This window comes from Dromiciops gliroides, chromosome 4, assembly GCF_019393635.1.
Source record: "Dromiciops gliroides isolate mDroGli1 chromosome 4, mDroGli1.pri, whole genome shotgun sequence".
NCBI classification, from domain to species: Eukaryota; Metazoa; Chordata; class Mammalia; order Microbiotheria; family Microbiotheriidae; genus Dromiciops; species Dromiciops gliroides.
Window position 1 is genome coordinate 106,619,786 of NC_057864.1, and position 15,330 is coordinate 106,635,115.

The 15,330-nt window shown below is 38.3% G+C and overlaps 1 protein-coding gene across 6 annotated transcripts in view; it reads left to right on the plus strand.

Annotated features, from left to right (window-relative positions):
• Positions 1-15,061, plus strand: part of C4BPA (complement component 4 binding protein alpha) — a 62,914-nt gene extending 47,853 nt beyond the window's left edge. For 4 of the 6 annotated variants that reach the window (XM_044003681.1, XM_044003686.1, XM_044003682.1 and 1 more), the window contains 4 exons: positions 289-462; positions 1,845-2,020; positions 4,368-4,564; positions 14,894-15,061. In XM_044003681.1, coding sequence (XP_043859616.1) covers positions 289-462; positions 1,845-2,020; positions 4,368-4,564; positions 14,894-14,963 — 617 coding nt within the window. In that variant the 3' untranslated portion in view covers positions 14,964-15,061. Of the gene's footprint in view, positions 1-288; positions 463-1,844; positions 2,021-4,367; positions 4,765-9,257; positions 9,289-14,893 lie in introns of those variants that run through there. The other 2 variants (XM_044003685.1, XM_044003684.1) reach the window with 2 other exon arrangements.
• The last annotated feature ends 269 nt before the right edge of the window (positions 15,062-15,330 follow it).

The window sequence follows — 15,330 nt, forward strand, 5'->3', positions numbered from 1 at the left end:
AGAGTTTATATTCCACTGGGAGGATATGTATAAACCAAGGAAGAAGAGAATACCAACATCAAAGGCAGTCCAGAAAGATTTCCCCAATCAATTCTAATCCTTCTGTTGCCTTAATCTAGGGATGATGTAGGAGGACACCACTGAAACAGAGAATCAAGCTAAATGATCCTATTTGGAAAGGGTGAAGACATTTTCTAGATCCTCTAGCTCTTATTCTTGCCAGTAATAAGGAGAAAAGTGCAGAACTTTTCTTACCTCATCATCATTCTCACTCTTCTCTCATTCTAGCCACCACAGATTGCAACTCACCTCCAACCATCACAAATGGAAACTACAAAATGGATAAAGGAGTATTTAACATTGATGTGATCTATTCATGCAATGAGGGATATGTCCTCGTTGGAGAAGCAGAAAACACCTGCAGATTTTCAAAATGGTCACATCCTTTCCCTCGCTGTCAAGGTAATTCCAGCCTTGCTTAACAGGAAGGAGAAACCAAGAAGGATCTTGTAACAGTTTCCTCACTGCCATATGATTACACTTAGCACTTTGCCTCTCACAGTGTCCTTTGGGGATGTGACAGGATTGGTAAGGGAATAGCAGGTGGACAAGGGAGCTCCTGGTTTATTATAAAATTTTTAAAAATAAACATTTTTATTCATAGTTTTGAGTTCCAAATTCTGTTCCTCCTTCCCTCCCTCTCCTGGTACCTCCCTTAGGCAATAAGCAATCATGTGCAATTATGTAAAACATGAGCCTAATAGTCATTTTGTACAAGAAAACCTGAATAAAAGAAATAAGTGAAAGTAAGTAAAAAAATAGCATGCTTCAGTCTGTGTACCATCAATATCAGTTCTTTTTTTGGAGGTGGATAATATGTTTCATCATTAGTCCTTTAGGATTGTCTTGGATCATTGGATTGCTGAGAATAGTTGTCATTCACAGTTCTTCATCAAGCAATATTCCTGTCTCTGTGCACAATGTTCTCTTGGTTCTGCTCACTTCACTGTACATCACTTCAGGCCTTTCTGAAATCATCCTGTTTGTCATTTCTTATAGCACAATAATATTCCATCACCATCATATACCACAGCTTGTTTAGCCATTTCCCAATTGATGGTCATTCCTTTGATTTCCAATTCTTAGCCCCCACATAAACAGCTGCTATAAATATTTTTGTATAAATAGTTCTTTTTCTCTTTTGGGAGATGTCTTTGGGACATAAACTTAACAGTGGTATTGCTGGATCAAAGGGCATGCACAATTCTATAGCCCTTTGGGCATAGTTCCAAATTGCTCTCCAGAATGGTTGGGTCAAATTTCCAAGAAGTATCAGATATTTGCCTCAAGGTCATATGAGGGACTACTCTGATATGATATGATTATGATATGATATATAATTTCATGTATAATACATATTATTTTTAAAGGACTGATCCTTCATTGGGTAGTAAGAGACAATAAATGTTTACAGATTAAATTTGAATGGCCATTTAACCAAAACTGTTCCACAGAGCATCGAGGCAAGAAAGATTCAAATGCCACACAGGGTTTGCACATAATATATGTGATATATAATAATATTATTTTGTTAGTTGTGATGAAACAAACTATCTAGGAGGTAGGCTCATTTCTATTTAACAAGAGAGGAAAATGAGAGAGAGGGAAATGAGCTGCCAAAAGTCATTTGGAAGTCAAGCTTATGAGGTGAGGTGAGATAGGAAAATCCCTAGTTTCCAAGGATACTTTAGACATCATATTTCTTTTTTACTTTCATTACTTTACCTTATCATTCCTTGCATCTGAGAAATATAAACTACTCAATGAAGGTGTTTTTGTTCTAGCTCTCTGTCCAAAACCAGAGGTACCAAATGGAAAACTGTCTCCAGAGCAGATTCAGTACCGAAGCACTGAAAACATCAATGTCCAGTGTTCCCCTGGGTATTATTTGGTTGGCCCTCAAATCATCACTTGCTCAGAGAACAGATCCTGGATCCCAGAGGTGCCCAAGTGTGAATGGGTAAGTAATAGCTATATGGTTAATTTCTTACCCATATGACCCCTCAGCAAAATGTAGGACAATGGTCAAGGTCATAAAGTGTGATATGCCCCCAGGAGAAGTAATAATATAATGCCCATATGAAAGAAGATATATAAGTTATGACTAAAAAGTGATATATCTGTTGAGGTTAATGTTTGAAGTCACATATAGCAACTACTTCTTTCATCTTTGATGCATCTTGGTGAATTGGGACTAGATAAGAGTCATTTTCTGTATGGTAGCTAGAAAGCCTCTCCCTTTCAAGGACAGACCGACCCTTTACCACAACCAATGTATGAATCAACAAAAACCTTTATAATACCCTAAACTAAGACTGAATCTATTCTTCTGACTCCTTTTATCTTGTGTTAGCTCAGTGTCTATAGTTTAGAAAATTCCTTGTTAACCCTTGCTAAATTCCTGATTGTAAACCTGTAGCCCTAAAACTCATTTCAAGGATTCTGGAACAACCTCTTAGGAGCTATTTAGGAAGAGTAGCTTAAGATCAACCTGCTCTGAAAACCCTTTCTTATTAGCATGAAATGAAGTTGGCACTGGACTAAAAGCTAAAATACCACTACTAGACTCATACCCTCAAAAGTTAAGGAACGAGGGAAAGGGCCCATGTACATGAAAACATTAATAGAGGTTTTTTGTAATGACCCCAAACTGGAACCAAGGGGAAATGGCTAAACAAGTTGTGGTATATGTAGGTAATGAAATATTATTGTGCCATAAAAATGACAAAATGGAGGTTTTCAAAGGAAACTGGAACACCTCAATGAACTCATACCAAGTGAAATGAGCAGAACTAAAGGAACAATTTCATAATGACAACATTATAAATAAAAATAACTTGAAAGACTTTAGAATGCTTATCAGTGAGATGGCAAACCATGGTTCCAGAGGACTGAAAACATTGCAGCCAAAAAGGTAATAGGATTAAAATGCATAATGAGACATACATTTGGAGCCAAAGTGGGAAAACGTTTTGCTGGACTATGCATATTTATTACAAGGGTTCTCTTATTCGTTTTAATTGTTCAGTTGGAGGTGGAGGAGGGGACTGGGAGGGAGAGAATGAATACTAGTAAAAAAATAAAAAAATCAAACAAAAGCTAGGTGAAGCTAAATCTGAATTCCTGGTTTTATTATGCTGATAATTTTTGTGTTATACACCTGCCAGCTCAAACCTCAGTACTCCCCTTACAATATTACAGAATGGAAAACTCAGAATCTTAGAAAGAATAGCCTAGCTTGTCCTGACTCCAAGTCCCATTGCGAGAAATGAAAATACAGGACTTTCCCTTTTGGTGAATATATGAAGGCTTTATTACATTCTTTTTGTTTGTTTGTTTGGTTGGTTGGTTTGGGGTTTTTTTGCCGGGCAATGGGGGTTAAGTGACTTGCCCAGGGTCACACAGCTAGTAAGTGTCAAGTATCTGAGGCCAGATTTGAACTCAGGTACTTCTGAATCCAGGGCCAGTGTTTTATCCACTGTGCCACCTAGCTGCCCCACTTTATTACATTCTTGCAAGAATGGTCACAAACTATAAAAAAGTGGCATGCTTTGCCACAGCAAACTTCTCTTTTTATCCCTAAATCTAATGCAAAATCCCTCCCTTCTAAATCATTGGTTGAGGATAAAGAGATGCACATTCTTCCTGGAATATCTCTAAATATTTCCCTCCAGCATGTTCCCCCTCCTGTTACATATATCGCATGTGCAATAAATGAGCCCTCTCCCTTCCCAGGGGTGTTTCAGCCAAAGTTTCAACTGTCAACACCCCAAACCAGCCATACTACAGGCCTTGAGACCCCCTTCTGTAATCAACTTCTAGCATCCTACAAGTTACCTTTCTTTCCTTGAGGCCCTGCTAAAAGACTCCCTCCTGGATTATACTTCTGGTTAAGATTAACATCTTTTTATTCTGTTGAGACAACAGAATTCTGTCTTTAGTTGAGATAGCAGTATTCTGTTTTTATTTCTCTCCCCATATGCCTCTCTCCAAGAGGTGGAGTGGCTTCTGCTTCAATTTGGTTGGTTGGTACAACTACTAGCACCAGTTTTCCCTCTCCCCTTGTCTCCCCCTGCCTTTGTCCTTGGATGCTGTTTACAGTCTTGCTACTATCCTCTTCAGCTATAATTATCCAGTACTGTGTCTTGGTTCAGTCCTCAAAAGAAATACTGCTCAGATTCAAAGTATTTCCTGGTCTTTCCTGCTCTTCCTCACTGGGAAAGTCTTGGCACAGACCGTAAAATAATCTCACTTTCCCCCCCAAATGGAAACCTTTCTGAAACCATTTATTTGTTTCTGTCTTTTAGGAATTCCCTGAAGGCTGTGAGAAAGTTTCAGCAGTCCGCAAGCTTATGCAGTGCCTCCCAGATGTCCAGGATGTAAAGATGGCCCTAGAGATACATAAACTGTCCTTGGAGATTGAGATGTTGGAACTAGAGCTAAGTAAAAAAAGGGAAACTAATAAGAAGCCATCACCACCATCATTTCCTCACCAAATAGACAGGTATCCACAAGGCCACATTTCTGGTTGAAGCTTTTCTTTAGGTACTCATTCATAGGAATAAATGGCTGCACTGGGAGAGTTTGCTAATGTACTTTATGCTGTTGAAAATGAGAAATTGGTGATCATCTGACCTGTAGTAGTCCACTCTCCTAGACTGAGCAGCATGGATAGCTACTATAAATAAAACCATCAGAAAATCAGGTTGTATTTGCTGTCATTTAACTCCTCTCTATTATAGGATGGAAGGACCCTCCCCAAACCCAGAGAGAATAAAACCCACTCTTTAAAGTTTCTCTATTTCACAGTTTCTACAGTTTAGAGGGGAAAGTGTGACATAGTAGACAGAAAGTTTGTTGTGAAACCAGGAAGACCTGGATTTGAATCCTGCTTCAGATGCATACTGGCTTTGTGACTCAGGAAAGTCTCTTAACCTCTCAGATCTAGGAAACTCTCTAAGGCTCCTGCCTTGGGAGAAGTTTCCTCATTTGGGTTCACTATATTGATAAAATCACAGGTCCAGTGCCTATCCTCAAGTGGGTGTGTGGCTCTAGAAATGACATGATACATTAACTTGTAATAGGCTCTTGAACCCTTGTTCATCCTATGCTAAAGATGAGGTAGGCCAGAGAAAGTCACTTAGAATTCCATTCTGCTGCTAAATACTGCTTTCAGTCTCCAATTGTAAGTAAGCAGTTTGCTCCTATGCAGGGTTTCCTGAGAGAACTCTTGGATAGGGGAGTTCATCACAAGAAATACTAGTAAGAACAAGAAGAAAAAAAAGAGGGGGAAAGGAAATTTACATGATACTTTTGTTTGTGTATTTAAAAGGAATATCAAGTTGTACATAGTGAACTTGTGGTTTCATGTGAAATCATCTTTTTTTTACTGTACCATGCCATGGAAATGCTTGTTTTATTCCATAAATTTTAAAATTCAATTAATTAATTAAAATTAGAAATTAACTTTAAAAAAACAACAAAGGGCTGGTGATCATGCCTCCATACTTGCAGGAAGTATGGAGAGCAGGTAGGATTTTGTAGTGTTCTTCATAGAATGCTTGATGCTTGTCTTCCATGATCATGTAATTTTTATTTTGGGTCCAAATGCAGTTCTGCCAAAAAGATAAAGGGGTTTGAAGGCCCCCTCCTTTCCTCACTAGAATCCAATCCTTAACAAAGAAGGACATTCATGTAAAAATAAGAAGAGAAAACATTCCAAGAATTAGAAAGGAATCCTGACTTATGTCAGGAGGCTGGAAGGTGGGAAAATGTCACATAGAGGAGAAAAGGGAGAAGAGCCCCTTAACAACTGGACCTAAAGAAATAAAATAGATATGAGGTTCTTCTTGAAGAAAAGGGAGGAGGAAGCATTTCAATCAACCAACGAGCATTTATTAAGTACCTACTATGTACCAGATGATACAAAGACAACATTGAAATAGGCCCTGTCCTCAAAGAGCCTCCACTATATTAGGGGGAAAAACATGCACATGTGTATCTTGCACAGTGCCTGGAACATAGTAGGAGCTTAATAAATGCTTATTGACTGATCAGTTTAGGGTGACAAGCATTATAAGGAACTATACATATAATAAACCTGGAAAGATAGGCTTTTGTGAAAGGCTTTGATGGTACAACTTCACAGACACCCTCAGGTCATGATTAGTGACTCCCAGTTGAGTACTACTGAGGCAACCACTGAAATAGAAGGGCAGGGCATTTGTATAGTCCCTACTATGTGCCAGGGACTGTATTCAGCAATCATTAAAAATATCTCACTTTATCTTCACAACAACCCTGCAAGGTAAGTGTTATTATCATTCCTGTTTTACAGTTGAGAAAACTGATGCAATGACTTGCTCAGGGTCACACAGCTAGCTGGTGAGTATCTGAGGCCAGATCTGAGCTCAGATCTTCCTGACTCCAGGCCCAGCACTCTACCTTCTGTGTCACCAGCTCGATAACAATAAAGAGGTCTGCCATGTCCTTACTCAACATTTTTCTAGGGCATGACAAAGGATTCCCAGGCCTTGTCAAATTGGTGACCACTACCTACTTGTGGTGACTCACACGGGAACAAATGATGCTCCTGGAAGGTATCCAGAAAACATTAAGGATGATGAAGTCTTAGACAAACAACTGAAGATTTTAGGGGGAAAGGGGATGTTTTTATCCCTGCTGACAAATGGAAAGTGCTTCAGAAGAGAAAGGCATATTTGGGAAGGGAGTTGCTGATGAAGAAGATGGTGCTGGAGAAAGGGATTTGATTGATACAAGAATATAGAAAATAAATACAAGGCAATCTGGAATGGTAGATACAGTGGATAGAATGCTGAATCTGGAGTAAAAAAGACCTGAGTTCAAATTATAGCTGTGTGACCCTGGGCAAGTCAGTTAACCTAAACTTATCCTCAGTTTCCTGATTTGTAAAATAGGGATAATAATAGCACCTACCTCTCAGGGTTATTGGGAGGACAAAATGAGTTATTTTAAAAGCATTTTGTCCCATGACATTTCAAAGATAATAATGGAGCTATATATATATATATTATGTATAACAATATATATCATATTATTATATATGATATATTGTAATATATTATAATCATATAGGCTGTCAGTTATTGATTGCTCTTACTGTGCAACCATCTTCTATTAAACAGACATTTTCTTGATGACATCATTTATACAGCTTCTTCTGTATGTAATTTCTTGTATAGAATGTGCTGCAGACTTTTCACGCCTACTGTTCGCCTCTCTGTTGCTCTTCCGGCAACCCTTACTTTCTATTGTTCAGCAACTATAGCATTACATGTCTTAGGACTGTGTAACATCACCAGATGGTGATGGGGGAGGAGGGGAAAAGGCTATTGCTTCAGGGAGAAGACTGGTGTTAAAAGAATTCTGTGGTTTTCCAGGGGTAATCCAACTTATTCTCTTTCCCTTGTTCCATTCAAGGATCCAAGAGCTATATACTGATTGGTGAACTCTGTAGGTTGTCCTCTATCTCCATCCAATCACATATGATAGATGGGCACTTTCTGTAGTAGAAACATATTAGAATATGTTTATATATTAGATCCCACCAGAGGGCGATAGATCAAAACATATACTCTTACATACCTAAATAGTACTGCATGGCATTGTTTTTCTGCTTTGCTTTTTTTCCGGGACTTCTCGGGGAAATCGAAACAGTGTAGCCAAGGAATAATCTGGACAATTAAAGAAACTCCTGGGACAATTCAGGCAAGACATACTTGTATTTAAAACCTGACCAGGAAATTAATTTAACTCTTACAAAAGTATTATTGTTGTTGTTGTTGTTGTTGTTGTTATTACTACAGAGAGACAGTATGGTATAATGGATAGAGAGCCAAACTCAAAACCAGAAGGACTTGAGTTCAAATCCTGCTTCTGATGCATATTGGCTCTGTGACCTTAAGCAAATAATCTCATCCCTCAATGTTCCCTAAAACAGTCATTTGGAGAGAAGGTACCAATTCAAATTTGTATAGAGTAGGTGTTAGCAAACTATGGCCTATGGGCCAGTCGCACTACTGAGCTAGGAATGGTTTTTATATTTTAAAATCAAGAAAGCTGCCAGGACCATACAAAAGCAGGGGCTGGCTTTATTTGGTCATTGGCCCCTTTTTTTTGGGGGGGGGGAGAATTCTCTCACTCCGGGGAGAGAATTGGGCTATTTCCATCTGGATTTATTTAAATGGACCTGTTTTCTAAAATCCTGTAATAGGGAGCAGTTAGGTGGCGCAGTGGATAAAGCACTGGCCTTGGATTCAGGAGGACCTGAATTCAAATCCAGCCTCAGACACTTGACACTTAACTAGCTGTGTGACTCTGAGCAAGTCTCATTGCCCTGCAAAAACAAAAACAAAAACCAAAATCCTGTGATACCTGTAAAAGAAAAAAATGCCTACATTTCCTAAGTTACAGCAATCCCTTACACATGCATCAAATCTCATTGTTTACCGCAGGTGGTCAGAGTAAGTCAGAGCAGCTACCCACAAAGTCAAAATTGTTTTGCCCACAAAAGAGGTAGGAGAAGAGGGGTGATAGGTAAATAGGAGCCTACAAATTGTGTCATTCAGTTCTAGATTTACCATCCTTTGAGAGCGTGGGTTTTCTATCTTTTACTTGATTTGAATTCAACCAACATTTATTAATCACTCACTCATAAACCTGCTTACAGTGGGTATGAGGGGCACAGCCTGCAGTACCCTGGAAAAACTGTCTACTTACCCTGAGGAAAAGGAGAAAGAAAGAGGGAGGAGCAATGACAATGAACATCCCTGCTGTCCCCTGGGAACTCCCTCTATGTATAACTATATACTCATTACATAAAAGGCACTGCATGGGGCTGCTGGGGTTCAATGATGAAAAAGAGTTCTATCCTTCAAAACACTTACAATCTAACAGTAGAGATGAGATGTAATAGTATAGCAAGTTAGAAAGGGCTTAAGAAAGAAATGGACTTATAATCATGGCTATGGCCTTTTTATCTGTATCAGATGAATTATACACTACTTTAAGCAGTCTTCATAAAGCACACAGCTAAGCTAATGATGAATTAGGCTATTTATATTTACAGCAATCTCACAGGCAAGCCCATAGGGTATGCCAGCACACTTTGCAATAGTATTATCACTGATCTACTCCTCTTTCCTTCTTCTCCTCAGGAAGTTTAGGGGATGAGAAGCAACAACAGGGTATGTGAGTACGTATACCCTATAGGAATAACTATGGAGTGACTATTAAAAACAACTGAAGAAGGGGCAGCTAGGTGGCACAGTGGATAGAGCACCGGCCCTGGAGTCAGGAGTACCTGAGTTTAAATCTGGCCTCAAACACTTAACACTTACTAGCTGTGTGACCCTGGGCAAATCAGTTAACCCCAATTGCCTCACTAAAAAAACAAACAAACAAAAAAACAACTGAAGTGAATAAATAAATTATTCCTTCATAAAGTGGCTGAAATGAAGTATAATAGATTTTGTTCCAACCTCTTCTTTTTAATATTATGAATCTTTGTTTTAAATGTATTTCTTAAAACAACATATTGTTGGATTCTGTTTTCTACTCCATTCTACTCCATCTTTTACCATTTTATGAGTTCATCGCATGAACATTCACAATAATTGTATATTTACCTCCTTTCTATTCTCTTATGATTTTTCTTCTCTTCCCCACCCACTCTTTTTAAGTAGAAGGTGGTAAAGATGGTGCTTAGAAACATTGTTCTTTGTTTGATATTTCTGCTCCCCTGCCCATCTTCTATCTCCTTCACCTTAAGCCCTATCACAAGTTCTTACATTTATTTCATCTTAATTGAATAGAATTTTATTTTTCAAAATATATGTTAAAACAGATTTTAACATCAATTTTTAAAAAACTTTGTGTTCCAACTTCTCTTCCTCCTCCATTCTCACCCCCCACCCACTAGAATTCAAGCATTTCAAAATAAGTTATACATGAGTAATCATGGAAAACATTCCCACATTAGCTAGGTTGTGGGAGAAAACAGTCAAAAAAAACATCTTTTGCATTAAAAAAAAAACACCGTCTTTTAGAGTTTGTGTTGCTTATGACTAATCTTTCTCTGAATCCACCCTTCCTCTTCCCTGCCCTCCATCTTCCCTCCTCATTCTACCTGTATCCTTGTTGAATTAAATGTATTTGCTCACCCATCTGCGTGGATATTCTTCCTTCCTTTGACCACTTCAGTTGAAAATAAGGTTCAAGTGTCACCTACTTCCCCCTACTTAAAGAGGTTTGATTCTTCTTGTTTGTATAATTCTTTACTAGTACACTAGTGATTATGTGATATACATTCCCCCACACCCCATTCTCTAGTATATTCCTTGTTCCCTCGTGATCTTCTTTTAAGATCATCAGAACACAACAAAACCACTCCCAGACTCTCTTTTTTAGTTCCATCTATGACTCTAATGACATTAGTGTTCTAAGGGAAAACTTATATCATTCTCCCCTATTAGAATGTATATACTTCATCTTTCTTTAGTCTTTGCTAATTGTTCACTTGTATTTGTCCCTTTTTTGTTTTTCTTGACTTGTCTTTGTATTTCAAAACTTAAACTAAGCTTTGGTCTTATCAGGAATGTTTGAAAGTCTTCTATTTCATTGAAGAACTACCTCTCCCCTTCTCCAATAAGATTATACTGTTTTGTTGAGTAGGTATTATATTCTAAACTCTCCATTCCTTTGTGGTGGTAGCTACTAAGTCTTGTGTGAGACTGACTGTAGCTCTTCTTGAGCTCATTGTACTTGAACTCTTTGACTACTTGCAATATATTTTGTTTGACCTGGAAGCTTAGAATTTTTGTCTAGGGTTCCTGGGAGTTTTCATTTAAGGGTTTATTTTAGGAAGTTACTAATAGAGTCTTTCTTTTCATTTTGCCCTCATGTTCTAATATATCTGGACAAATTTTTCTGTGACATCTTGAAATATGATGTCTAGGCTCTTTTTTTTGGTCATAGAATTCAGGTAGTCCAGTAATCCTTAAATTAAGTTAAATTAATTCTCCTTGGTCTGCTTTTATGTCATTTGGTTTTTATATGAACTACTATATATACTATAGGGAGAAATGAAAGGTTGCAAGCTTAGAAATGGAAGTCATTAAGAAAGGAAGGAGAATGTCTGGCAGGTCTCTAGATAACAATCACCAGGGTCTAAACTAAGGGACAAAGCTGGATAGTCTATGTGAATCCAAAAGAAAAGAAGTTACTTAGTGACAGTGGTCAAGTAAGGGTCTGAAAGTGGCAGTGGGGAACAAGGGATATCTTGACTCTTTCATTATGACCTGTTAGTTGGGAGATATGAGAGAAAGTGCAGCAGACACCAGCTGGGAAAGCAATGCTGTTAAGAGGGAGACATGTCTCAGAGAGGGGGAAAATAAGGAAGGAATGGGGAAAGGAGAAAAGATTTAAAATAAAAGGAAGTATGTTAATCATGGAGTGAAAAGATAAGGACTGGGAAGATCTGGAGTGGGACAGTGGTATGGTAGGGTTGAAGTGGATAATCCTGAGGATGATCAGGTCAAAGATAGTGAATGGGGTTCAAGTGTTTAGGTAATACTACACGCTCCCATATTTAAACTGCTACTTCTAGGATAAAGTCCAGTCTCTTTAACCTAGTATTCAAAATCTTCCATGATCTACACCCAACCTACCTTTAAGAATCTCATCCCTCACTCTCCTGTGCACAAGCCCTTGGCTCCAGGCAGCTAGGTCTACTCACTGGATCTTGTTTTGTTTTGTTTTGTTTTGTTTTGTTTTGTTTTGTTTGTGGGGCAATGGGGTTAAGTGACTTGCCCAGGGTCACACAGCTAGTAAGTGTCAAGTGTCTGAGGCTGGATTTGAACTCAGGTGCTTTATCCACTACGCCACCTAGCCACCCTTACTCACTGTCTCCTAAATGGATTATGCCACCTTTGAGTCTTATCTCAGGTGATCCATTCCACCCCAATTTCCCTTCCTTTTTTTCCTGTCCATTTACTTCCTACCCTTTCTTCACAGGCTCCATTTTTGTTCTGATGTACTTTACAGGATTTTCACTGGGAAAGGTGGATTCCCCATCATTTAGTGTTTCAGCGCTTAATTTTTTTCCTGGCTCTACTTACTGCTAGTACAGCAAGTAAAGACATGGCAAAGTAGAGGAAAGTGAAGTCAAGTATTCATGGGACAAGGAGGTGGGAGGGTACTTCTTAAAGTGAACATGTAAGACAAAATTTTAAATAAAAATTATACTAAAGAGTACCAATTGAGTACAGCATCTTTAAACAGTTGTAAGTGGCAAGGAACTAGGACCTCTTTACAAGAAAGCACTTTGTATTAAAAAGCAGATGGATCTGAGAAGGTTGCTATGGAAGCAATTGAACATAAATTTTGTTTTCTGCCTAAAGGAAAAAGATGGGAACTAGGACTTATAGGAGGCTGGCTTTTATGTTTAAGTACTAATTTGACTGGTTTACTGCTTAATTCAGTTAGGCTAAATTCAGGAAAAAACTGTTCTTACAAGTAATTGCTATAAACTGAATAACAACTGTGTCAGTAAACTAATTAAGTGGAAGGAGCATGTTGCAATGTAGCCATTGCTTCCTTCACTTTAAACACAGGTGGATTTGAAATTAAGTCCCAATGAATGGTAATGAGGCTCTGTCTGTCTTTCTTTTGGTATGTCTTCGGTTACTCCAACTACCCACATCCCCTGATGTAAATTAAATGTGCCCACGATACAACTCCACTGAGGGGGTGGGGAGAAGCAACAGTCTTGGTCTGAGATATCTAATAGCTTAGAAATAACAGAACAGAGAAGGAAAAAGGTCCAATGTCAATTACATGGCTCTTGCATGTCTGGGTTTTATAGGTTGTGTGTGGAATTATTTCCAAAGACAACTTTCAATGACAAAATTCAAATCCATCCATAATAATTAAAAAAAATATTTTCTTGTAGTTGCACCACACTTAGACTGGGTTTTTTTGTTTGTTTGTTTTTTGTGGGATAATGAGGGTTAAGTGATTTGCCCAGGGTCACACAACTAGTGTCAAGTGTCTGAGGCTGGATTTGAACTCAAGTCCTTCTGAATTCAGGGCCAGTGCTTTATGCACTGCACCACCTAGCTGCCCCCCTGTTTTTTGACTCATATACTGTCTCCATGTCCTAGTTTTTCTTTTTCTTTTTTTCTTTTTTTTTGCAGGGCAATGGGGGTTTAGTGACTTGCCCAGGGTCACACAGCTAGTAAGTGTCAAGTGTCTGAGGCCGGATTTGAACTCAGGTACTCCTGAATCTAGGGCTGGTGCTTTATCCACTGCGCCACCTAGCCGCCCCTCTTTTGCTTATTTATTGAATCTTATTTCCAGGATTTGATGACCCTCCAAATAAATGCTCCTGAATCATCCTTAATGTATTTTACTGGCTAAACAAAAACAGATAATTTGTGCCTATAGGTATTTCCTCTTCTATGTGACAATTCCTTTCCTATTCTTGAAATGACTCACAAAAGCAATCAAATGCTTTTGATTTGCATCACTGCAGTGACAACTTAGTGGTTCAAAGGTCATATCATAGCTTAGGTTTATTAGACACCAATGGGCAGAGGTTGAACCTGGGACTCCAACATATTTGAAACTTGACTTATATTCCACATCTATTTAAAAAAGAAAAAAGTAATTCCCATGATTCAACAGGCTTCTTTTTGTTAATTTCCTGACACATTGATCACCCAATATATAGTTTTCACTGTTGAGAGCACTGGCTTTTCTGAACTTAGCTTAAGCACTTAAGGATCAGATCAAGCATTTTGATTATAATTCCTCTGTTACAACTGAGTGGGATGGGAAGTACACCCACTGACCCCTGTAATAGAGACTCGAGGAGAAAGGAGGCCAAAGCATTGATTTTATTTCTTTCGAAAGAAAGGTGCACCACACTCACTGGGACAACCAGGAGGTGTGACACACTGGGATTAGGAAACCAAGCAGTTTTTATACTCTTTACAGACATCTAATTTGAGCAAAATGTGGTAATTGGGTTCAGCAATAAATCATTCTCCTGGAATGTTCAGCAATAACTCTTTCTCCTGGGTTGTTAGATTATTTTGTAAAATTTTCTGTTTCTACAACAATGTATCATGTCTACATAATGTCTCAGTGCAGACTCTATGAAGCAATTTTTAAGTTGATATGCCTATATTTAGAAAGGGGGATAGTAGCTTCCCATTATTGCCTCTCTCTAGAGAAAAAACAGAGAGAGAGAGAGAAATAGGGGCCTCTAAGGGGCTTTAAGACTTTGAGATCAGATCACTAGGCCGAAGGGGGGGGCACTTTCCATCTCAGTGGAGGGTCATATCCCTATGTCCAATACCATTTGTCTTGACTTTCTAATAAGAGGCAACACAGAGTCATAGATATCATGTTGTACCTTGAGTAAGAAAGATCTGGGTTCAAATCTCATGTCTAACACCTACTAGTTAGGTGAGTATGGACAAGTCACTTAGCCTAAGTCTCAGTTTCCTCATCTGTAAAATAGGGAAAATATCAACTGCAGAATCTACTTTAAAAAGAAAAAGAAATTTATGTTCAATTGTTTCCATAGCAATCTTCTCAAATCCACCTGCTTTTTAATACAAAGTGCCTTATTTTAAAGAAATCCTAGTTCCTTGCTAGCTACAACTGTTTAAAGATGCTGCACTCTACTTTATGGGTAATTTTTGCGGATAACTTTGATTTCAATTTCTGCTTTACATGTTGATTTTGGTTTTTTTGCTTTTAAAAAGTCAACATTTTATTTATTAAGCACCCAGGCCATGGGTACAATGCAGTACAGAGACCAAGCTCTGTCCTTGAAGATATTTGAGCACCTGTAAGAAATGATGAGCAGGAAGAGTTCAGAGAAACCTGGAGGGTCTTACGTGAGCTGATGATGAGTGAGATGAGCAGAACCAGAAGAACATTGTACACAGTATCATCAACATTGAGTGTTGACCTACTGTGATGGACTATATTCTTCTCACCAATGCAATGGTACAGAAGAGTTCCAGGGAACTCATGATAGAAGAGGATCTTCAAATCCAAGAAAAAAAAAGAAAGAAAGAACTGTGGAGTATAGATGCTGATTGAACCATATTATTTCTTTTGTTTTGGGTGCTGTTGGTTTTTTTTTTTCTTTCTATTTTGAGGTTTTCCATCACTGCTCTGATTCTTTCTCTTGTAACAGGATTAATGCAGAAATAG